The sequence below is a fragment of the Bos indicus genome, chromosome 20 (genome assembly GCF_029378745.1).
Source record: "Bos indicus isolate NIAB-ARS_2022 breed Sahiwal x Tharparkar chromosome 20, NIAB-ARS_B.indTharparkar_mat_pri_1.0, whole genome shotgun sequence".
Lineage (NCBI taxonomy): Eukaryota > Metazoa > Chordata > Mammalia > Artiodactyla > Bovidae > Bos > Bos indicus.
In genome coordinates this window covers 48,721,240-48,745,463 of record NC_091779.1, presented here as the reverse complement: position 1 = coordinate 48,745,463, position 24,224 = coordinate 48,721,240, and the positions used below count along the sequence as shown (strand labels likewise).

The 24,224-nt window shown below is 35.5% G+C and overlaps 1 protein-coding gene across 1 annotated transcript in view; it reads right to left on the bottom strand.

The window, feature by feature from the left end:
- Positions 1 to 24,224, bottom strand: part of CDH10 (cadherin 10) — a 189,226-nt gene that overhangs the window by 96,819 nt on the left and 68,183 nt on the right. The window contains exon 2 of the mRNA XM_070774810.1: positions 20,360 to 20,715. Coding sequence (XP_070630911.1) covers positions 20,360 to 20,590 — 231 coding nt within the window. The 5' untranslated portion in view covers positions 20,591 to 20,715. The remainder of the gene's footprint in view (positions 1 to 20,359; positions 20,716 to 24,224) is intronic.

Sequence of the window (24,224 nt, the reverse complement as noted above, 5' to 3'; positions counted from 1 at the left end):
ACTCTGGTGGGGGATCTTGATAGCTGGGAGGGCATGCACATGTCAAGGCAAGGGATATATGTAAAATATGTGCACCTTCCTCTCCATCTTTTTGTGAACATATAACTGCTCTTAGAAAAGGCTTAAAAAAGCAAATTTAAATAAAAAGAAAATAATTTATGGCAATAATTTTATAGTGAAGATGCCATTTTAATCCAATAATCATAGAGATCACCAAGAATGGCACAATTTGAAACCTTGCACCCCCTGATAAGAGGCAATGAGAAGAACAGAATCACTTGTGTGATTTCCCGCTAAAGATGCATAACCCAAATCTAATCATGAGAAACCATCAGACACACACAAATTGAAGAACATTTCAGAATTCAGAAGATAAGTGGCTTGTAATCTTCAAAAGTGTCACGATCATGAAATCAAAGAATCATTGAGTATTATGTCAGAAAGCAGAAATAAACAAAAGAGGCATGACAACTAAAAACCATGTATGATTAACTGCCTCGATTTTCCATAAAGAATGATACTGGAAAAAGTGGCAAAATTTGAATGGGGTCTGAAGTAATGTCTATAATGCACCAGTGTTAATTTCCTGATTTGATGGTTTGTTGTGGTTATATAGGAAATAAACACTAAATTACTTGAGTTTGGAATAACATGATTTAGAGAGAAATGAAAAGACTGAAAGAAGCTGCTTCCAAGAAGAGATCAGAACAACGAAGGAAACAACTTAGAAAACAAAAGAAATAAATGATTTAACTCCATAAAAGTAACTGAATAATTTATTTACAGATACACACTCAAATGGTAAAACACAGTTTATACTAGGGAATATATATTTGCAATTCCTAATAAAACTCATAGGAAGAAATCTTCATTTTCAGAAATGGTAGAGAAGTTATTTGGAAAAAATTATCTTAAAAACAATTTGAAATGCTGGGGAGAATATAAACAGCAGTTCTTTTAAAGTAATAAAGACAAGGTGAGATGACAGAACCATGTATAATGGGAAATAAACACCTTAGGTCACATATGTCTGTAAGTAGAATAGCAAATCCTAAAGCTGCTTTTACTATGTGAATATGTTTATAAGAGAAAACTTGTTTTTCAGGTTTCTTGCACTTCTTGTGTAACAGGTACACAATTCAAGGCCAAAGATGTAGACTCAACATTCAAACATTTAACAGTTAAAACCAGTTGCTCATGCTATGGAATTAGAAAGAAAATTACCTTACTGTAAGCAAACCTGGAGGAATAGAGGGGAAAAGGGTTAAGTAATTTAAGGAAAAGAAAAAAAAAAAAAAAAAAAAACAACTGACCATGACAAGATGACCCTCAACAATATTTTGAGCCAGATTAAATGTTTTTAAGTAAACCAGAGAACCCTAAAGATAAAACTTGAAAGAAGTCAGATAGAAACATGTGAATTATCTTCAAAGAAGAAGGAGGTCAGCTGATTTCTCAGAACCAGCAATCCATTCATAATCCAGGGAGCAGAGAAATGTTACCTGATATGGCTATCACTTTCAAATTCTGTAGCCACAAAAGTTAACTTTTTAACACAAAGCCAAAAATACCCTCAGATAAAATAAAGTTGAAGATACCATCACTAGCACATACACTAATGAATATAATTATTTCATAGCAAAAGCAAATGATCTCTCACTGAAAGTCTAATATGTAAGGAGAAATAGTGAAGAAAATGTAAAATGTGTGAATAAATCCAAACAAGTAAGGAACATAAAAGTCAATGACAGTATAAGTCAGGTGGACAGGGGATGAACAGTGATAAAATAGTCTGTGGTACTTTTACAATTCAGCCTCCAGGTAACATTATATGTTAAAGGAACTCTTAAAGATATTTCTCTAGAAAAATACTTAGGAAGGAATATGAGAATCTGGCCAAGGCATAAAAAAAAGTTCATACATATGAAGAAAAGAATGTATGCACTATTCAAGCTACTCTTTCTTTAGAAAATAAAATTATTTAATTATCAATGTTTCTAAATTATAGCATGCTGCTGCAGCTGCTAAGTCACTTCAGTCGTGTACAACTCTGTGCGACCCCATAGATGGCAGCCCACCAGGCTCCCCCATCCCTGGGATTCTCCAGGCAAGAACACTGGAGTGGGTTGCCATTTCCTTCTCCAATGCATTAAAGTGAAAAGTGAAAGTGAAGTCACTCAGTCCTATCCAACTCTTAGTGACCCCATGGACTGCAGCCTACCAGGCTCCTCTGTCCATGGGATTTTCCAGGCAAGAGTACTGGAATGGGGTGCCATGGCCTTCTCCAAATTATAGCATAATTTCTTTTAAATTATAGCATACTAGATGACACCACCCTTATGGCAGAAAGTGAAGAGGAACTAAAAAGGCTCTTGATAAAAGTGAAAGAGGAGAGTGAACAAGTTAGCTAAAAGCTCAACATTCAGAAAACAAATATCATGGCATCTGGGCCCATCACTTCATGGCAAGTAGATGGGGAAACAGTGGAAACAGTGTCAGACTTTATTTTGGGGGGCTCCAAAATCACTGCAGATGGTAACTGCAGCCATGAAATTAAAAGACACTTACTCCTTGGAAGGAAAGTTATGACCAACCTAGATAGCATATTCAAAAGCAGAGACATTACTTTGCCAAAAAAGGTTCATCTTGTCAAGGCTATGGTTTTTCCAGTGGTCATGTATGGATGCAGGAGTTGGACTGTGAGGATGGCTGAGCGCTGAAGCATTGATGCTTTTGAACTGTGGTGTTGGAGAAGACTCTTGAGAGTCCCTTGGACTGCAAGGAGATCCAACCAGTCCATTCTAAAGGAGATCAGCCCTGGGATTTCTTGGAAGGAATGATGCTAAAGCTGAAACTCCAGTACTTTGGCCACCTCATGCGAAGAGTTGACTTATTGGAAAAGACTTTGATGCTGTGAGGGATTGGGGGCAGGAGGAGAAGGGGACGACAGAGGATGAGATGGCTGGATGGCATCACTGACTCGATGGACGTGAGTTTGAGTGAACTTCAGGAGTTGGTGATGGACAGGGAGGCCTGGCATGCTGCAATTCATGGGGTGCAAAGAGTCAGACATGACTGAGCGACTGAATTGAACTGAACTGAACTGAAACAATATGAGTTTTATATATTTTTTATTGGCTCAGGCGGTAAAGCATCTGTCTACAATGCGGGAGACCAGGGTTCAATCCCTGGGTTGGGAAGATCCCCTGGAGAAGGAAATGGCAATCCACTCCAGTACTATTGCCTGGAAAATCTCATGGACAGAGGAGCCTGGTAGGCTACAGTCCATGGGGTCGCAAAGAGTTGGACACGACTGAGTGACTTCACTTTCACTAACTAAATTAATAGCAAATATTAAATGGGTTTTGAAGATTTGAAAAAAAAATTCTAACATAACAGAACAGTTTTAATTTTCCTCATTGATTATTAAAATGATATTGCACGTTTTCAGCTTGCACAAACCTTTTTATAGTCCCATATGACCACAGAAAAAGAGGACTTTCTGTGCTGTTCCTCTTAAAAAAGCCTCTAACATAGCCTCCACATACTTTTGTGTTTGTGTAAAGAAGCAGAAAATAAATATTTTAACTTTGAGGGCTACACACAATTTCTACACCATATCCTTCCTCTTTTTCCTCTTAAAAAAATATCTAGCCTTAAAAACATATACAAATTCTTTTTAGATCATGAGCTAAGAAGCCTTCTAGATTTACCCCATCAGCCTATATGTCAAAATATTTAACAGATGCCAAAAATGAAATTTAGAAAAAACTAAGTCAAGAAGGAAAGAGAATCTGAGAAGTCCTATAACCATTAAAGAAAATAAGTCAATAGCCCACATTTCCCTATAATAAAACAATTGTACAGAAGAAATTTCTAAATGAATTCTAGATAACATTCATGAAAGCATTAATACAATTGCATACACAAATTATTTTTTATTTTTATTTATTAAATTAATTAATTAATTAATTTTTTTACTTTACAATATTGTATTGGTTTTGCCATACATCAACAGGAATCCACCACGAGTGTAACCATTTTCCCCATCCTGAACCCTCCTCCCACCTCCCTCCCCATACCATCCCTCTGGGTCACCCCAGTGCACCAGCTCCAAGCTTCCTGTATCCTGCATCGAACCTGGACTGGCAATTCGTTTCTTATATGATATTATACATGTTTTAATGCCATTCTCCCACATCATCCCCGCCCCTACAGAGTCCAAAAGACTGTTCTATACATCTATGTCTCTTTTGCTGTCTCGCATACAGGGTTGTCGTTACCATCTTTCTAAATTTCATATATATGCGTTAGTATACTGTATTGGTGTTTACACCAAAACACAAATTATTAATACATAAGGTAACAGAAAAAGTGGTAATAAAAAGTGGTCTCATTTTATATGACTGTCGTAACTTTGATGTCTAGATATAATAGAAATAGTAATTTTACTGAGAGATATCTTGTATGAAAATGAATGATTTTATAAAAGTAGAAATTTTAAACAAAGAAACAGCAAATGGAATTTGACAATATAAAGCTTTATATCATTACCAGTGTGGCCTATTTCCAAATCTTCAAGTTTAGTTCAAATAAGAAAAATAAGGTAATCCTTTGGTAACATACTGAAGGGAAAATAAACAGTTCAACAGATGGAAACATATATTTGACAATATTTCATACTCATTTATGATTTAAAAGCAAAGCAAACTAGGATTAAAAGAAAATCCTTTAGTCCTATAAAAATATATTTTAAAACAACCTTAAGAAACTTCACAATTAATGATAACATGCTGAGCACTGTGCTTTTGAACTGTGGTGTTGGGGAAGACTCTTGAGAGTCCCTTGGACTTCAAGGAGATCCAAGCAGTCCATCCTAAAGGAAATCAGTCCTGAATATTCAATGGAAGGACCGATGCTGAAGCTGAAACTGCAATACTTTAACCATCTGCTGTGAAGAGCTGACTCACGTGAAAAGACCCTGGGGCTGGGAAATATTGAGGTCAGGAGGAGAAGGGGATGACAGAGGATGAGATGGTTGGATGGCATCACCAACTCAATGGACATGAGTTTGGGTAAACTCTGGGAGTTGGTGATAGACAGGGAGGCCTGGTGTGCCATCGTCCATGGGTCACAAAGAGTTGGACATGACTGAGTGACTGAACTGAACTGTTGAGCACTGTTTCAAATTAAGAACAAAATATAGTCCCTCTCATATCATCTATTCAATATTCTATTGGAGTTTTTTTCAATGCAGAAAGACAAGTCAAAAAAGAGTTGTTCCTTTTTTTTTTTTTGATCCAACTCACACTGTCCCTATCAGATAGTGCTACAGCAAGACTCTAATGTTCCCTGTGTGTGACTTTTCCAATTTCTCTCTCTCCATTCCCTTTGAGATCCACTATGGTAAGAATTCTGGACCCACATCATTGGAACCATAAAAGTAAGTTCACCTAGAATCTCCATGAAACTAAAGTCAATAGGACTCTCCACGTACTTGACTTAGCAGCTTTTGACTCAGTTAACACATTCTCCTCTCCAAATATGTTCTTTGCCAGTCTTCTAAGACACTCCAAGGTCTTAGTTTTCCTCACAGTTCAAAGAATATTCTTTCTTGGTTGTATTTGTTATGTTCTGTTCTTTTGTCCCACATCCTCCTCCTTCTCACGCATACATCTTAATGTGGGTTTGTCCTTGAAAGCAGCTTTATTTCCACTTATGACTACATTCAATTTCTTGATATCTTACAGTCCCATCTCTCATCTATATGCTGATGACTTTTAAGAGACCAGTTTAGAAATCTTTCCTGAACTCATATAATCACAAAATTCCATTTATTTTAACATATCCAAAGATGAACTCGAGGTTTTACTCTTAATGCCCTACCACTGCAAATAAAAGCAAGTCAGTTTTCAGTTGCTCAGCCCAAAATGTTTTGAGTCATCTGTAACAATGCTCCCTAACATCTATGCATGAAACTACACCAATTTCTACTGTGCCAACTTTAATGTCAGAAGTCAGACTGATATTTTAACAACTTATTTCATACAATGTCAATCTTCTGCTAAAAATTCTACAATATCATCCCATTTCAACTCAGAGTCAAAGACAAAATACAGTATTTTATGTCTTCGCTTCCTATAGCTGCTGTAAAATCACAAACTTTAGTTACTTAAACCACAAATTTATCCTCTTACAGTTCTGGAGGTCAGAAGTCTAAAGCAAGGTGTTAGCAGGGCTCTGCTCATTCTGGAGGCTCCAGATGAGACTCTGTTTCTTTGCCATCTCCAGCTTTTGGAGGGTTTATGTATTCCTTGGCCCCTGTTCCTTCTTCCACACTCAAAGCTTGTTACTCTAACCTCTGGTTCCATTGTGACATCCCTTTCCTTTGATTTTAAACCTCTTGTCTTACTCCTACAGGGAACCATGGAACTACATGGGGATCACACAGGAAATCCAGGATATAATCTCTCCTATCTCAAGAGCTTCAAATTTACTACAGCTACGAGTCTCTGCTTGCAATTTAAAATAACATACACAAATTTTGAGAATCAGGATGTGGATATCTTTGGGTGTCAGAGGATGAGTTGGCTGGATGGCATCACCAATAATTGGCATGAACTTGGGCAAACTCTGGGAGATGGTGAGGGACAGGGAGGCATGGCGTGCTGCAGTCCATGGGGTCATAAAGAATTGGACACAACTGGGTGACTGAACAATAACAAGAGTCTTTGAGGGAATTATTCTGTCTGCCACATTCTGTAGCATCTGTGCATACTGTTAACCTTTCTGTCTTCCCCTTCTGTTGTTACTGTTGTTGTTGCCTCTTTTGCCCCAGGCACACATACCTCCTTGACTTTCCTTGAATATTCACGGAGAATCTCTTGATTTACAATGTTTGTAGTAACTATTTCATCTTGATGCAAAAAAAAGAAAGAAAAATGTATTCCATTAATAGCTGTTAGTTACCCCTTTCACTTCCTCCAAATCCTTTGCTTAAATATCACCTTTTTAGTGATGAAGTATTGACTACCATCACCGGTTCTATTCCACCCCTCAATATTTATTACCTTGCTTTCTCTCTTCCTTTCTTTTTTAAAAAAATATTTTCTTTACTTGGCTACACTGGGTCTTTGCTGCAGCATGTGGGATCTCATAGTTGCAGCTTGTGAACTCTTAGCTGTGGAATATAGAATCTAGTTCCCTGAGCAGGGATTGAACCCAGGCCCCCTGCATTGGGAGCATGGAATCTTAGTCACTGGACCACCAGAGAAGCACCTCTCTCTTCTTTTCTGACAGCAACTTTTATCATCTAACATACCATAAGGCTTCTATATTTATTATATTTATTTTTAATTTCCTGCATTTCCCACACCCCCCCCCCCAAAAAAAAAAGTGAGCTTCATGACGCAGGATGTGTTGTCTTTTATTCAGAGATGTAACCTGGTAACCTAGAGCGTATCTAAAAATAATAAGTGCTACACACCTATTATGGATTTCAGAATGAAACAACCAATAAGCAAGGAATAGATGACCTGAAGAAATGGTTGATAGAACACTTGAAAAACTTGTTGACACACACACAAAGTTCATTGTTATTTAGGAAAATGCCAATTAAAACATCAGATTTAAAAAGAGAAAAGTCTAAAAATAACAAAATTGAATCTCTACTTAGAATAAAAGAAATCATTGTATACTGACAGTGGGGGTATGCACTGGTTAAAGTCAAGGAAACTAAAATGGCAATACTTGGAAAAATTGAAGCTAGGCACACAGTAAGTAAGTAAGTGAAGTCGCTCAGTCGTGTCCGACTCTTTGCGACCCCATGGACTGTAGCCTACCAGGCTCCTCTGTCTATGGGATTTTCCAGGCAATAGTACTGGAGTGGGGTGCCATTTCCTTCTCCAGTAAAGATCAGCAAATTACTCCTAATCATATACTCTTTCAATGTACATAAGCAAGAGAACGCATGTACAGAAACATTCACAGAAGTACTGTGAGCAAGAACCAAAGTAAGGTGAAGGGACAACACTGTATCTCCATTACTGATAATAATGTAGGACTAAATCCAAACACAGAGACCCTCTGCACAAAATTTGGTTTAATTTCATAACCCCATTTGGGCAAAAGACACAAAAGAATATGTGAGCAATGATTACTTTAAATTTCAGAAACATTTAAAACTCAGCATGTTGTTTATGACTGGTTCAAACTATAAAGAAATACAAGGCATTATTAACCCCAAATGAATGTAATTGCCACTTTTATAAAGGAGAAATGATGTTGTTGCTGACACACAGAGGTTCTTAGGGACCACTAATTTTCCATTTCTTGACTGGACTTGAGGTCATACACTTATTTGTTAAGGTTTATAAGTGTGTTTTATTCAACTTTCAGCATGTATCACATTGAAAGTAAAAAAAGAATTAAGGGTCAATTAATAAAGAGAACTTACAGGTCAAAAAAAAAAAAACTAGTTTAACAATAGAAAATTTGGTGAAGGATATAAACACTAATTTAAATAAAAAATGCTTTAAACACATGAAGAAATGTTCATTCTCACTTAAAATAAGAGAAGTGTTTTAATTTACAAGATTGAAAAACTATTACAAATGTTGATAGTACAGAGATTTAAACAATTACATAGTTACATAGATATGAATTTGAGCAAACTCGGGAGATAGTGAAGGACGGGGAAGCCTGGTGTGTTGCAGTCCATGGGGTCGCAAAGAGCCGGGCATGACTTAGCACTGAACAACAAAAGTTGCTGAAGTACTTTGCTGTTGGCATGATAAATTCAAACAACATAATGAAGAGCAATTTAGCAATACCTCTGAAAGTTTACAGTTTCCAAACTTTGCTTCAACATTTCAAGTTTAGCCATATTCCTAAAGCTATACCAGCACTGTGTGAAATAACATATGATTATATCACTTGATTTTTTAAAAAGAATAAAAGTCCTTCAGAGGAAAATGGTAAAATAAATTACAATATATTTACTGGAAATAATACTATAAAGCTACTAAATGCTTTTAAAAATGAAGTGTATCTTTTTGCCCTGATGGAATATGTCAAGTTACATTTTTAAGTAAAAAACAAATCATGTTTTATAACATTGTATTAAGTACACCACCATTTATATAAAAACAAAACAGTAAATACTTGTTAAGTAGTTCTATAATATCTTTTGGAGTATATATGTAAAACAAAACAAAACAAAACAAAACCCAGAACTGATCAATGCAGTTTCTGAGGAAGAGAACTATGGATCCTGGTGGGAGTCGTAGTGGTAGTTTTAACTGTAATATATGCCCTATTTTGCCCTTTAAATTTTATGCAAAGTGCATGCATTATCAATTCAACATATAAACTAAATAACAAACATATAACAACTACAAAAATAAATTGACTTTTCTGTGAAGTAGTAGAAATATTCCTGTTACCAATGCAATTTTAGTTTTGTGCTATTATTCAGAAAAGAAAGTCAGGTAACCTATTCTTCACCACATTCCTGGACACTCAGCTCTCAGGAATGCATACACTCAGTGCATGATTCACAACATTATCCCTCTGCTCCTCTGCTCTCAGGATAACCCAACATTTACAAACTAGATTTGGTGCTAAGCTTATGATGTTGTTTTCTACATAGTGGCAGAACTGCTGCTGCTGCAAAGTCACTTCAGTCGTGTCGACTCTGTGCGACCCCACAGACGGCAGCCCACCAGGCTCCCCCGTCCCTGGGATTCTCCAGGCAAGAACACTGGAGTGGGTTGCCATTTCCTTCTCCAATGCATGAAAGTGAAAAGTGAAAGGGAAGTCGCTCAGTCGTGTCTGACTCTTAGCGACCCCATGGACTGCAGCCAACCAGGCTCCTCTGTCCATGGGATTTGCCAGGCAAGAGTACTGGAGTGGGGTGCCACTGCCTTCTCCAGTGGCAGAACTAGTATCAGGGAAAATTGAAGAATTCAATTTTGTTAGAGTTTTTTGGGGATATTTGGAAGATACAACACGGAACTGAGGAGTTCACTGAGGGAATTTAAGCTAAACAGCAGTTAAAATAGGAAATGTTCCTTGAGATAAATGCTATAGTAGTACACATTCTTATAGCTTAATTTCCTATTTGATAAAATAATTTTAATCCTGCACTGAGATTTAATATCTTCATTTAAAATTCTAAATTTAATAACTTTATGTAATCTATAAATGCATAAAGTATAGCTTTAAAAGCAAGGTTAGTGAAAGAATTTTACCAGAGAGAATGAAATTTGCATAAAGTGTTTTTGCTTCCTGTGGATTAGAGTTCTAGGGAAAAAACCAAAGGTTTGTATATTATATCCCAGCAAAATCATTGTTCCCTTTTATAAACTTAGTTCATTTACCTGCAAACTAATATGCTTTTCTTTAACTTCTTTTTATAATTACCAGGAGCCCATGAAACGCAGTTACTCAATTAACAAAATAGTAATACCACCACCAACAATATTAATAATGATAATAAAATTAAGATTAAATCATATTCTTTGATAAAATGAAAGTAGAAGTTTAACTATATTGGATTTCCCTTGTGACTCAGCTGGTAAAGAATTCGCTGGCAATGTGGGAGACTTGGGTCTGATCCCCAGGTTGGGAAAATCCCCTGGAAAAGGGAAAGGCTACCCACTCCAGTATTCTGGCTTGGAGAATTCCGTGGACTGTATATTCCATGGGGTTGCAAAAAGTCAGACATAACTATATTCTGTAAATATTTAAGAATTCACTTCAGAAAATTTATTGAAATGTACTGTCCTTTTCTATTCAGGTTTTCACAAGAAGCAACTAGGAATTTGAACATTTGAACATATTCCAAGTATGAGACATTGATGAGCAAGCATAATAACATGCATCCCCTTTTTTCATTTTCTTTACTGAAAAGAACATTATTGTTTAGTACAAAGGGGACAAAAATTTAATTGACTATATAATTGTATATTGTCTCCAAGAAAGAAAATGAGAGGGCTTTGGTAGAAATTCATAATGCCATAATAATAATTTCCTATGCTTCATGGCCATTATACACTCACCTCTTACTGATTAATTATACTAAGAGATTTTCTAGAGAACAAATTTAAGTGAGATTTCAATACATTTTTCATTTACAGAAATTTCTCTCGAACTTTAGCCAAAAGTCTGACTCAATTTTCACATAATCTTCATTAGAAGATTATTATATTTCTTAAAGTTCTGTATTTGAAAAATGATGGGTTAAATTGTATATCTAAATTTTTCTCAAGTTTAATATTTTAAAATAATAGCTAATGTTTTTAAAAGTTTATTTGGCACAGAGAAATTGAGTCATTTTTTAAAAATTATTACCCATCTATTATTATTATCAAAGTGCTTCTATCTACTTCCAACTGTTACTAATCTTTGTGAATTAATTGGTCTAAAATCATAGAAATAATATTTTTAGAAAATAAATCCATAATTCTCTATTATATAAAACGTAACCCAATAAAAATAAATTCAGGGGACACAGCATAGAGATGTAGATTTTAAAAGATGCTGGGAGACAAACTGAAGAAGCAGAAAAAAGAGACAAGAGAGCTTCTGTATGGAGGGGATTATAAAATGGTAAGTCCAAGAGAAGGGCATATAAAAATAAGGCTGGTGGGAAAGAAAAGATGGAAACAGCTTCTCCAGGTTACTAAATCAAGGGTATAAAGATGAGTGGAAAGACTTCCCGAAAATCACTAGAGTACAGTAGGGGCAGTGAGCGTGGTAAATTATTTAGGTGATGTGGATGTACTGTTGTTCTGTGAGGGTTATACAGTGATATAGCATGTTATGTAAATAAGTTCATGGAAGAGTTTAGTAATTATATACTGTCACTACTACCAGTAAGAACTTTTAAGTAAAAGAATGATTGAAGTTGTTTTTTTATATATGCGTATCCCATACTTAATTCCATTTATCTTTTTTTTAATTCGATATTTGGCATTGGATATTTTATTGGAAAATGCTAACAAGAAGTCTATTTCCCCTTAGTTTAAATGGGAAAAAATAGAATGCTTACACATTAAACCCAAATTCAAAACCAATTTCTTTAAAAAGTAAATAAAACATAGTAAAATCTCTATATAAGAATAGCATGCTATAACATTAATACATAAAATGCTTAAATCAGTGTTACCTGATCACTTATGAGTTAACATGAATTAGTATGGCTTCCCAAAAAAGCTTACAAAATTTTAGGTGCACGTTCTATTTTGTAGCCTCTCTTATCTTTAAACCACCTATGGGTGGTTTGTACTTCTACCACGTATATCTGGAACATAGCTTAAGATCTTCCTCAATTTAACTACTTTGTTAAAATGTTATAGTGAGCTTTGAGGATGTGAGCATAATTTTCCAATGTAACTTCTAGCTGAAATATTGAGAGATATAGACATTGGATGCATTCTGAAAATGAAAAACCAAAGGTGGTCTGCCTGGAAAACAGTATCAGGGTTTTGCAGGACATGTCTCTATTTAAAAATGCTTGAGGATTAGTAGAGTCTTTATAAATTCTAATTCAGGTTCATCTTTTTTAATTGTGGTCTTTACCTATATTAACCTCCCTGGTGGCTCAGATGATAAAGTGTCTGCCTGCAATGCAGGAGACCCGTGTTTGACCCCTGGGTTGGGAAGATCCCCTGGAGAAGGAAATGGCAACCCACTCCAGTACTCTTGGCTCGAAAATTCCATGGACAGAGAAGCCTGGTAGATTACAGCCCATGAGGATCGCAAAGAGTCAAACAAGACTGAGCAAATTCCCTTTACCTCTATTAGGGAAATAACGTCTATGTGAAAGTGAAAGTGAAAGTGAAGTAGCTCAAAAGTCCAACTGTCTCATCAGGAAGGTTTCAATTAATCATTTAATCTAAAGGATTTTCTGTTGATGTCTATCAAGTCATCCTGATTTATTTTCTTCCAGGATATTTTCCAACTAAATTCACTCCTTTTATGGTTTTCATTACTGGGGTTCAGATAGAAAATAACTCTATCACAAGACCGTTCCTTCTCCCATCTCAGCACCAAAGCAAGCCTATATGTATGGAACAGCTAAATGTGTGTGTGTGTGTGTGTGTGTGTGTGTGTGTGTGTGTGTGTGTGTTTTATGTAGGTTCTCTTCATCATGTTTGTATTTAAAAAAAAAAGAAAAAAATCACCTGGGAACTTTTGGCCTCGACACAGTTTTTAAAATGTCAAAGTGAGTGCTTCTAACTCTATAAACTCTGATATAAAGTTCTTCCACAAGTTCATCTGAGAACTTCTTCCTCCATAGGCAGATTGCAGTGGGGAGGTCAGGACAGTTTCTTCTACCTTAGTTCCAACTCATCCTTTCCTGGTTGCAACTAGGTTTGATTTGATTGTACCCATAGTATTAAGGATAAAACACATACAGTCTAATTTGGTGAGCGCAGCTGGTACTTTCTGACTTTGTGAATGTTTAAAGTCAGGTGATTCTCTCATGAATAACACTTTTTTTGTTTTCCAGTTTTTGGAACACCTTTCTTCTAGAAATTTCCAATGATAACTTAATTATAAACTGTTGCACATTAAAAGCCCCTTCCAAAGAAATAAATAAAAACAACTTGCCTCTCCAGGCTGGACATTTAGTAGCATAGATTCATGTAATGCAAATCTCAAATTAAGTCAGGATAACAAAAAGTTATGACACTCTTTTTATCTCAGACAGAGAACAAATCCCAAAAGCCTCAGACAAAATAGTAAGTGCCAAGAGATCAGAGATCAGTAGCTCAGTCATGTCCGACTCTCTGCAACCCCATGAATTGTAGCACGCCAGGCCTCCCTGTCCATCACCAACTCCCGGAGTTCACTGAGACTCACGTCCATCGAGTCAGTGTTGCCATACAGCCATCTCATCCTCTGTTGTCCCCTTCTCCTCCTGCCCCCAATCCCTCCAGCATCAGAGTCTTTTCCAATGAGTCAACTCTTTGTGTGAGGTGGCCAAAGTACTGGAGTTTCAGCTTTAGCATCATTCCTTCCAAAAAAATCCCAGGGCTGATCTCCTTCAGAATGGACTGGTTGGATCTCCTTGTAGTCCAAGGGACTCTCAAGAGTCCTCTCCAACACCACAGTTCAAAAGCATCAATTCTTCAGCTCTCAGCCTTCTTCACAGTCCAAATCTCACATCCATACATGACCACTGGAAAAACCATAGCCTTGACTAGACTAACCTTTGTTGGCAAAGTAATGTCTCTGCTTTTGAATATGCTATCTAGGTTGGTCATAACTTTCCTTCCAGGGAGTAAGCATCTTTTAATTTCATGGCTGCAGTCACCTATTTCAGGCTTTTGCCATCTGTGCGGTATCTAAGACAGAAAGGGTCCCATAACTTTCTGTTATCCTGCCAATGCAGGAGATGTAGCAGATACACCAATATTTTATAATAACCTATAAGGGAAAAGAATCTGAAAAAGAATATATATGTGTGTGTGTGTGTATATATATATGCCCTTTGCTATATACCTGAATCTAACACAACATTATAAATCAACTATACTTCAATAATAATAATTTTAAAAAATCTATCACCAGGAAAAAAAGATTCTATGTGTCAAATGTATTCTACATTTAGAGAATGATGACATCAATGAGACTATCAGGTCTGAATCACTTGGAGGCCCCAAGAATCTCTTTCATGTGTCCATATGGTGTATTTTTACATTAAATCAAGAAGTTAGACAGTTGTCCTAATTGTTCATTAAAATTATTATGTTTTTACTTCCTAGAGTGAATTATTTTATTGATACTATGCTGACTCAAAATCAGATTTATTGTTGCTCAATTATGTTATTAAGTTTTTGGTGTTTGGGGATCTTTCTCATTCTCTGCCTTTGATTAAAAATATATTTTTAACATGTTTTTCTCAACTTCAGAATAATTATTATATAAACTGAAAAATTTGGACAGTAAATAGAATTAGTAATTCACTTAGAACTGTGTGTTTATTACAGCTCAAAGTAAATTCAAGCATATCTAGCTTAATGTCATTATTTGAATTTTTGGAAGCCTAGAGATTTGAATTTAGAGCAACTGAAACAGGCAATGAAAATCTGTGATAAGCTATATGTAAAAAAAAATTAAACTAATGAAAATAGTTGATAAACACAATGTTTCTCAAATCTTAAATTGGGGAATTTAAAAATGTTCATAGGAAGCTGAGATATAAATGCAGCATAGAGCAAACTAGATACTTGAAGTTCAAGTTTTAAACCCCTTTTTTTGGAAGGTAGAGAAAGGTTAGCAGACACTATCCCATCTTAAAGGTCAATACTGTGATTATTTCACTGAAAAAAAAAACTTATGCAAAATGTATTTTGGTTTAGAATATATTTGATTAAATTATTTAGAGGAAAAGATTTTTTTTTTATCACTGAGAGGTGAACAAAGAAATGCTTTGAGTTCATCATGGGTTTAGCTAGTTTCTTAATAAAAGCCATGGCAGTAGCAATTCCACCACTGGCTTTCTTCTTTTTTTTCTCAGTCTTCCTTTATTTCTTCTTATTCTTTTTAATTTTTCTTAATAAATGGGCTTTTAAATGCTTATACACTTCACATTTATAATGTAATCATATAAAATTAAAAATATAATGTACATTTGTTATTGTTTAGTTGCTAAGTTCCCTCCAACTCTTTTGTGATCCCACGGACTGTAGCCCACCAGGCTCCTCTGTACATGGTATTTCCCAGGCAAGAACACTAGAGTAGGTTGCCATTTCTTTCTCCAGTGGATATTCCAGACCCAGGGATTGAACCTGCATCTCCTGCATTAGCAGGCAGATTCTTTACCAGTGAGGCACCAGGGTAGCCTATAATATTGTACATTAATATAATATATACATTATATATATATATATACAGTATATATATATATATATTTTTTTTATTTTGGGGGGGCTCCAAAATCACTGCAGATGGTGACTGCAGCCATGAAATTAAAAGATGCTTACTCCTTGGAAGGAAAGTTATGACCAACCTAGATAGCATATTCAAAAGCAGAGACATTACTTTGCCAACAAAGTTCCGGCTAGTCAAGGCTATGGTTTTTCCTGTGGTCATGTATGGATGTGAGAGTTGGACTGTGAGGATGGCTGAGCGCCGAAGGATTGATGCTTTTGAACTTTGGTGTTGGAGAAGACTCTTGAGAATCCCTTGGACTGCAAGGAGATCCAACCAGTCCATTCTGAAGGAGATCAGCCCTGGGATTTTTTTGGAAGGAATGATGCTAAAGCTGAAACTCCAGTACTTTGGCCACCTCACACAAAGAGTTGACTCATTGGAAAAGACTCTGATGCTGGGAGGGATTGGGGGCAGGAGGAGAAGGGGCTGACAGAGGATGAGATGGCTGGATGGCATCACTGACTCGATGGACATGAGTCTGAGTGAACTCAGGGAGTTGGTGATGGATAGGGAGGCCTGGTGTGCTGCGATTCATGGGGTTGCAAAGAGTCGGACATGACTCAGCGACTGAACTGAACTGAATATATATATAATGTACATTATAGGCTACCCTGGTGGCTCAGTGGTAAATATATAACTATATATTTATATATAATGCAAAACCACTGATATGATCATACAATAGATGAGAAAATGAAGGCTAGAAGAAGTTAACTGATTTAACCACTGAGAGAGAAAAATAGTGGCAGTAACAAGGATATATATGAGTGTTTAGATTGGCAGTAACATGTTTTTCCTAAGCTTTCTTCTGCTTTAACCCAATGAGTACTAAGGGGTTCTTTCCCTTGCTTTAATTCTGTAAGCAGTAATGGGTTTTTATCTAAAAAATTATATGCCATCCATTTTTTTACAGGATCGATTGACTGTTTTACAGGCTTCCCTTGTGACTCAGCTGGTAAAGAATTTGCCTGCAATGCAGGAGACCTGGGTTTGATCCCCTGGAGAAGGGAAAGGCTACCCACTCCAGTGTTTTGACTGGAGAATTCCAGGGACTGTATAGTCCATGGGGTTGCAAAGAGTCAGACACTACTGAGTGATTTTCACTTTCTGATTTGCTCACATTGGCTGCTTGGTATTTAAATGTTCCCCCTCTTTATGCATGTGCTTTTCAGTTTTGTCCTCAATTCCCCATTGTAAGTCTCTTCACTGGCTTTACTCAGAGCTCCCACTATATTTCCCACAACAATGGAGTGTCTGTCAACGTCTTCCCATGTGTCTAGTAATTGGGACAATTATAACTTCTACCTCTAAACTAAACTATTCATTGAATCACTTAGCATCAATATCACATATGTACTTTAAACAAACTAAAAACTAGAACCAGAATTTCTGAAAGGATGAATATGTAATACATTTATTATAAGTAATGTTGGAAAGAATATCTAGGAAATTTCAAAAAAAATTATATCTCATGAAGAGAATATATCTTAGCTTCTTATTATATTCATTAAAATGCACATTTAAAAATATTCTATGTTGCATATTATCTTTTTTGCATACACACATTGATATGTTTATCTCTAAAATAAAATCTTTATATAAGTAATTAATGCAATATAAACATTCAGTGATAATACACATATATACTATATATATTATATTGTACAATGCAATATAATATATATATCATATATATATAGACAAGTATATATAATACACATATATACTATAGGCAAGGGACATTTAAAGATAGGTATCTCACAGGTTGGGCTTCCTTGTAGCTCAGTCATTAGAGAATCCACCTAAAATGCAGGAGACCTGGGTTCAATTTCTGGGTCGGGAAGATCCCCTGGAGAAGGAAATGGCCACCCATTCCAGTCCTCTTCCCTGGAAAAGCCCATGGATGGAGGACCCTGGCAGGCTACAGTCTATGGGGTAGAAGGAATCAGACATGACTGAGACTAAGCATACACACTCACAGATCACTACATGAATAAATGATAGAAATACAAAATGGACTTGAAATATAAGCTAAATAACAGATGCTCTGAATATCAGAAGTCAAGTCAGAGTTACAACATTGAATATATTTATTTCTGTTGATCTGGTAGCTCAGGACACATAGAAGAAACTGGTGAGCACATTCTTTAAGTTCCTTATGATTCTACTTATTAAAGAGTTTTCTGACTTGCTTTTATAGAGCAGACTATGGAAGCAGCATTTGAGTTGTTTATCAAAATGCATATGTCTTTTAAGTATTTACCGGCTTTAATACCCCATAGTAATGCAAATTCTACATTAGTGTTTGCCACCAAAGAGCTACCAGACCACTCTGAGAATTCAGTTCAATACAACTCAGGTTAATCCAATCAACTAAATATTAAAATCTAAGAGATAGAAAAGGAGATATGAAAAAAAAAAGAAAAGGAGATATGAAGTTCTTGATTTCAAGTTATTGATATTCTTTGGAGAGAGAACAAATGAAAGCACATAAAGTAGCTTGACTATCACAACAGCACATAATGCAATTCAATTTAGCAACATTTATTACTCATTAAGGACTAGAGGAAGGAAAATCTATGCAAATAACTGCTATGTCTAGGAAGAACCAAATGAAACCATTTATAGTTTCTATGGATCAAATTTCAGTTATTATATTTTCATGTGGTTGGTTTCATAAACTGAAAGTTGCCTATTGCAGCAACCATAAAATTTGCCTTCACCTTCTGATCTCAGGCATTTGATCAGATGACACCTGTGATAAGTCCACTACTGCTTGCTTTCTGGTAAAATTGCTTAGGTTGCCATTTCTTTTTTTCTCCTTCCAGTCAATATGACATTTAAACTTTAATGCCATCATTCTTATATTGCCAGAGATTTTAAAAGGATTGAAATAACTGGAACATGAAAAAACATACCAAAGTATTTAAAAAATCAATGAACATGTATTTTCTCAAATTCTTTTTCTTAGAAGACCAAAACTTCAAGCATAATTTTAATTATGTGAATGACTCTACTGAAGTTTCAGTTCAGTTCAGTTCAGTCGCTCTTTGCGACCCTATGAATTGCAGCACGCCAGGCCTCCCTGTCCATCACCAACTCCTGGAGTTCACTCAAACTCATGTCCATCGAGTCGGTGATGCCATCCAGCCATCTCATCCTCTGTCGTCCCCTTCTCCTCCTGCCCCCAATCCCTCCCAGCATCAGAGTCTTTTCCAATGAGTCACCTCTTCACATGAGGTGGCCAAAGTACTGGAGTTTCAGCTTTAGCATCATTCCTTCCAAAGAACACCCAGGACCGATCTCCTTTAGAATGGATTGGTTGGATCTCCTTGCAGTCCAAGGGACTCTCAAGAGTCTTCTCCAACACCACAGTACAAAAGCATTAGGTTGATGCAATAAATGCTAACGCAATCATGGAGCTATCCTAATTTTATAGTCTTTGCTTGAGCTATAAGAACATTTGATTATATCTGTTTGCCTTTTGTGAGTGTGTTTAACTTTTTTTTCCCTTTCACATAGTTTCATAAACTGTCCATAAAAATAATAACACCATTAAAAGAATTCTTTCTTTAAGAAATTACCTAATTTTGATTAGATTCAGATAGTGTCAAGAAAGAAAACTGAAATTAATACAACTCAGTGTGTAAAAGCATTGTTACTTTTGTCAATGTAACCTAACCATTCCTAACCACAGATCATTTTCTTTCCAAACTTTTATAACTGAACAGCATGAAATCTCATTTGAGATTAGAAAACTCCTGATTAGAAAACTACTTTTACCTGCTTGTCTTTCCATTTGTTTCTTCCTTACATAAATGTCCCCATGGTAGGACTTTAGAAAAATAAGTAACATTAATATCTGGAATATTATATCTGGAATTATATTATATTATATTACATTATATCTGGCATATTATATCTGGAATTTTCTTAGAAGTAAGTATTTTTTTGGCCTTAGGTCGTGTTTCTAATGACATTTGCTTTCTCATTCTGCAAAATATCAAAGAACTTCTAAATACATCTTTTCTTCCTCACTAAAGTCAACAGCAATGAGACTATATGTGTAATATTCATGCATTGTCAATTTAAGTGACTAGATTGACATATAGTTTTCTTCCAATCATTGATTTTTAAATAAAAATTCTGAAATTGCAGTTTTGTTACCTCTAATCCACGAGGTTTTAGGCACAATTAATTCTAGTAAGTGAACTCCTACATTTATCATTCCATATTTGTTACATAGTTTTTAATTTATAATTTGTATTCCATAATCAAATATTGCTTTAGGAATATCTAAAGAATAAAATTTGTAAGAATGGTAATTTTTATAAACTTCAAGTATTCCTTATGAGACATATATACATACATATATAAAAGAATGTAAATATTTGCAATTTCAATACAGACTTACCTTGCCGACATATTGATAATCAGATCCTGTATATTCCTCCAGTAAGAAAAATTGATTCCACATCCAACCACGCTTTTGACGATGAAGTATTTTGCCATCACTCCTCGGTACACGTGCACCTAAAATTCTTTTCTGAGGTACAGGAGTCCTTCTGAACATTATCTCTGGAGAACAGAAATGTGGCAGGCATACCCAGAGTAGAAATAGTAGCAAAAATTGATATATTGTCATAGTTCACTCCTTGACAATTTCCAACGTGGATGAAGAAAAAGCAGTCTTATTTTATTCTGTTGAATTTTACTGTATTTCAACTGGTTTCCAACATTTCATCAATGTTTTGGACATGTTTCCAAAAGCTTCAAACAAACAAACAAATAAAAAAAAAGTCAGTTGACAACATTATGAATGTTACCTGTCACTTTAAATTTAATGTGACAAAGATTAATTAATGATAGCAACCAAAATATTTACCTTCCCTCTCTTACATAAAGTAATTGCTAGTTTTGGAGACATGACTTGTCTAGTAAGATGTCTATAATATAAGAAAAGATGATTGCAAATAATTTCAAACAAATCCCAAAGAAAGGACATATTAAGCCTTATTTTTTTTTTCCTTTTGGAACTTTACTAGTTTTTAGGAATTATAACCCCTGTATAGAGTGGAGATGTAGTTAATTTTACATATCAACTTTCCCAGAGTAATTTAACATAAATTAAAATTTTGAAAACAAAATAATTATTTTAATAACTATAGGAAATAGGCACTTATCATGCAATGCAATGATATTTAAATAATTTTTTTTAAACAGCAGCACAGTTTCTTCAATTTTCATCCACTTCAAAGATAAAAGTGAAGCCAAAATAAAAAAAAATCTGAGTGTCTTCAGCTGAAGACTTTTCTTTTCTCCTTTCTTAGGTAGATCTGTGAAACAAATAGAGCTTCCTAGAGCAGAAAATACAAATCACAACTACAGTAAATCAACATGTGACATAATTTACAGTATTGTCTGTAAGGATTTAATCATGCTGAAAGTTCCAGCTTTGATACATTTACACAGTGTATCACCACAGACTTGCCCCTATGCTAATCTGGAATTCCACGATGCCCCAGCCTTCTCACTGCTCCCCACCTGCAATTATTTTTTCTCAGCAGTGTATCTCCGGTAAATCCTCTGTGTGTGTGTTACTTATTCAGTCATGTCTGACTGTTTGCGAACCAATGGACTGTAGCCCACCAGGCTCCTCTGTCCATGTTATTCTCCAGGCAAGAATACTGGAGTGGACTGCCATTCCTTTAACCAAGGGATCTTCTCAACCTACGGATGGAACCCAAGTCTCCTGCATTTCAGGCAGATTCTTTACTGTTTGTTTTACCATTTGAGCTACCCAGGAATTACTTCCAGTAATCCCACTGCAATGTAAATCAGATCATGTCACTTCTCCGCACAAAACACTCTGATGATTTCACACCTCATTTTGATAAAAACCCAGCATCTCAAGCTGCTGCTGCTAAGTCGCTTCAGTCGTGTCCAACTCTGTGTGATCCCATAGACGGCGGCCCACCAGGCTCCCCTGTCCCTGGGGTTCTCCAGGCAAGAACACTGGAGTGGGTTGCCATTTCCTTCTCCAATGCGTGAAAGTGAAAAGTGAAAGTGAAGTCGCTCAGCCGTGTCCGACTCTATCGACCCCATGGACTGCAGCCTACCAGGCTCCTCCGTCCATGGGATTCTCCAGGCAAGAGTAATGGAGTGGGGTGCCATCTCCTCTCTGACCTCATGCTATACTTCAATCATCAGGTCACTACTCAAAATTGACTCTTTTCCAGCCAAAGTGTCCCTCTTGCTTCAGCCTGCAACATACCTCATATACCCCTCTCTTCAACCAGGACCTCTACATTTTCTCTCCAACTGGAATGTTTTTCCATGTAGTTATCCACATAGGTAGAGACCCTGTTTCCTTTGGATTTTTCTTGAAACCTCCCCTAATATTTTCTAGATCTCAATATACATGTGTTTTATTTATTTATTTATTGTATTATTTATTGTGCACATATTCTGTCTGTCATCATGAAAAAAAAGGAATTTTGCTCTTTTCCTTGCTATTGTTTTCACAGTACCTAGAACAGACTCTTGCACATGGTATATGTTCATTAAACAATCTGATTGAATGAATGCATGAATTATATATTGATTCAAACATCTGAGCATCATTAACTCCTCTATAAAGTTAAGCCCAAATATTTAGGTATGAAAATAATATTTTCAAATCATAATTACTTTTATTCTTTGTTTATATTATTCTTAAGCTATTTTTATTTAAAATTTCCTATTTTCATTTTCAGTTAGGTATACATTTTATTTCAGGATATGATAAAATACAACAATAAGTGGTTGGGAGACCAAAAATGTTATAAAAAGTGGTTGGAGGACCAAGAGGATTGAGTTTCATTTCTTTAAAATGACAATGTATTCTTAAGTGCTCCAGCATTTACATGTATGATTTCATTCACAAAGATTTCTAAGAAATATGTTTACTTATTTGTATGTTTGTTTTATTATTCAGATGATTTAAAGGTTAATGCAAATATGCTTCAGAAGTAAGATTAATGATGAAGCAGTATTTCCCCAGAGTGTATTAAATGACTGTGGAACTCCCTACAGCCCATGAAGCATTCAACATGACAGATATAACCTGTATTAAAATCTGTCATGTAATCCTATACTTGGGAGAAAGGAAATTATCTGATGCATAAAATGGTTTTACATCACAAAGTACTGACTTTACAGAAACTCAGATTGATTGGATTCTAAGTAATAGGAACATTTACCAAAATGATATTTGACTTTTTAAATGCATCAGAACATGCTAGACAGTATTCTCCAGAAATTTATACTCATTCCTAAGAGTTAGAGGAGAGTTTGCATAATTGAGGGTTTCTTTTATCTTCTATGAAAGCTTTAAAACTTATTGAAGCAAGATTCTCATTTCAACTCTTTTTTTTTTTCAATTTAAAACTATTTGCTAGCACTTGCTATATTGATTATTTTCAATACAATGTATCTTTTACCTATAAGTTTAGAAGCTTAATTATCAATATTTTTAGGAAGGAGGATGAGGACATTGCATTTTTAAAAATTGTTAGTAAACAACTGGAGCTATATATATATACACATATATACCATTTTTCTTTATTATTTTAGTTTCTATTATTTCATAAAATATTTTCTGAGGAATATATAGTTAAATGCATTTTAATACTGATTTAAGATGTTTGAGAGTTGGACTGTGAAGAAAGCTGAGCGCCAAAGAGTTCATGCTTTTGAACTGTGGTATTGGAGAAGACTCTTGAGAGTCCCTTGGACTGCAAGGAGATCCAACCAGTCCATTCTAAAGAAGATCAGTCCTGGGTGTTCTTTGGAAGGAATGATGCTAAAGCTGAAACTCCAGTTCTTTGGCCACCTCATGCGAAGAGTTGACTCATTGGAAAAGACTCTGATACTGGGAGGGATTTGAGATGGCTGGATGGCATCACCGACTCGATGGATGTGAGTTTGAGTGAACTCCAGGAGTTGGTGATGGACAGGGAAGCCTGGCGTGCTGCAGTTCATGAGGTCACAAAGAGTCGGACATGACTGAGTGACTGAACTGAACTGAAGATAATTAAAATATATTTAAATATATTTTCCATAAATGTATTTGATAAAACCATCTCAAGCAATGACAAGATTAAATAAAAATACATTTAACCATGACTAATTAGATATGAATTTATTTCATTAATAGATTGGGCTTTTGGTCTCATATTTAAAAATCTCTGCATAACTTTAAGGTCAAAAACATTTTCTCTCGTATTTTCTTTTAGAAG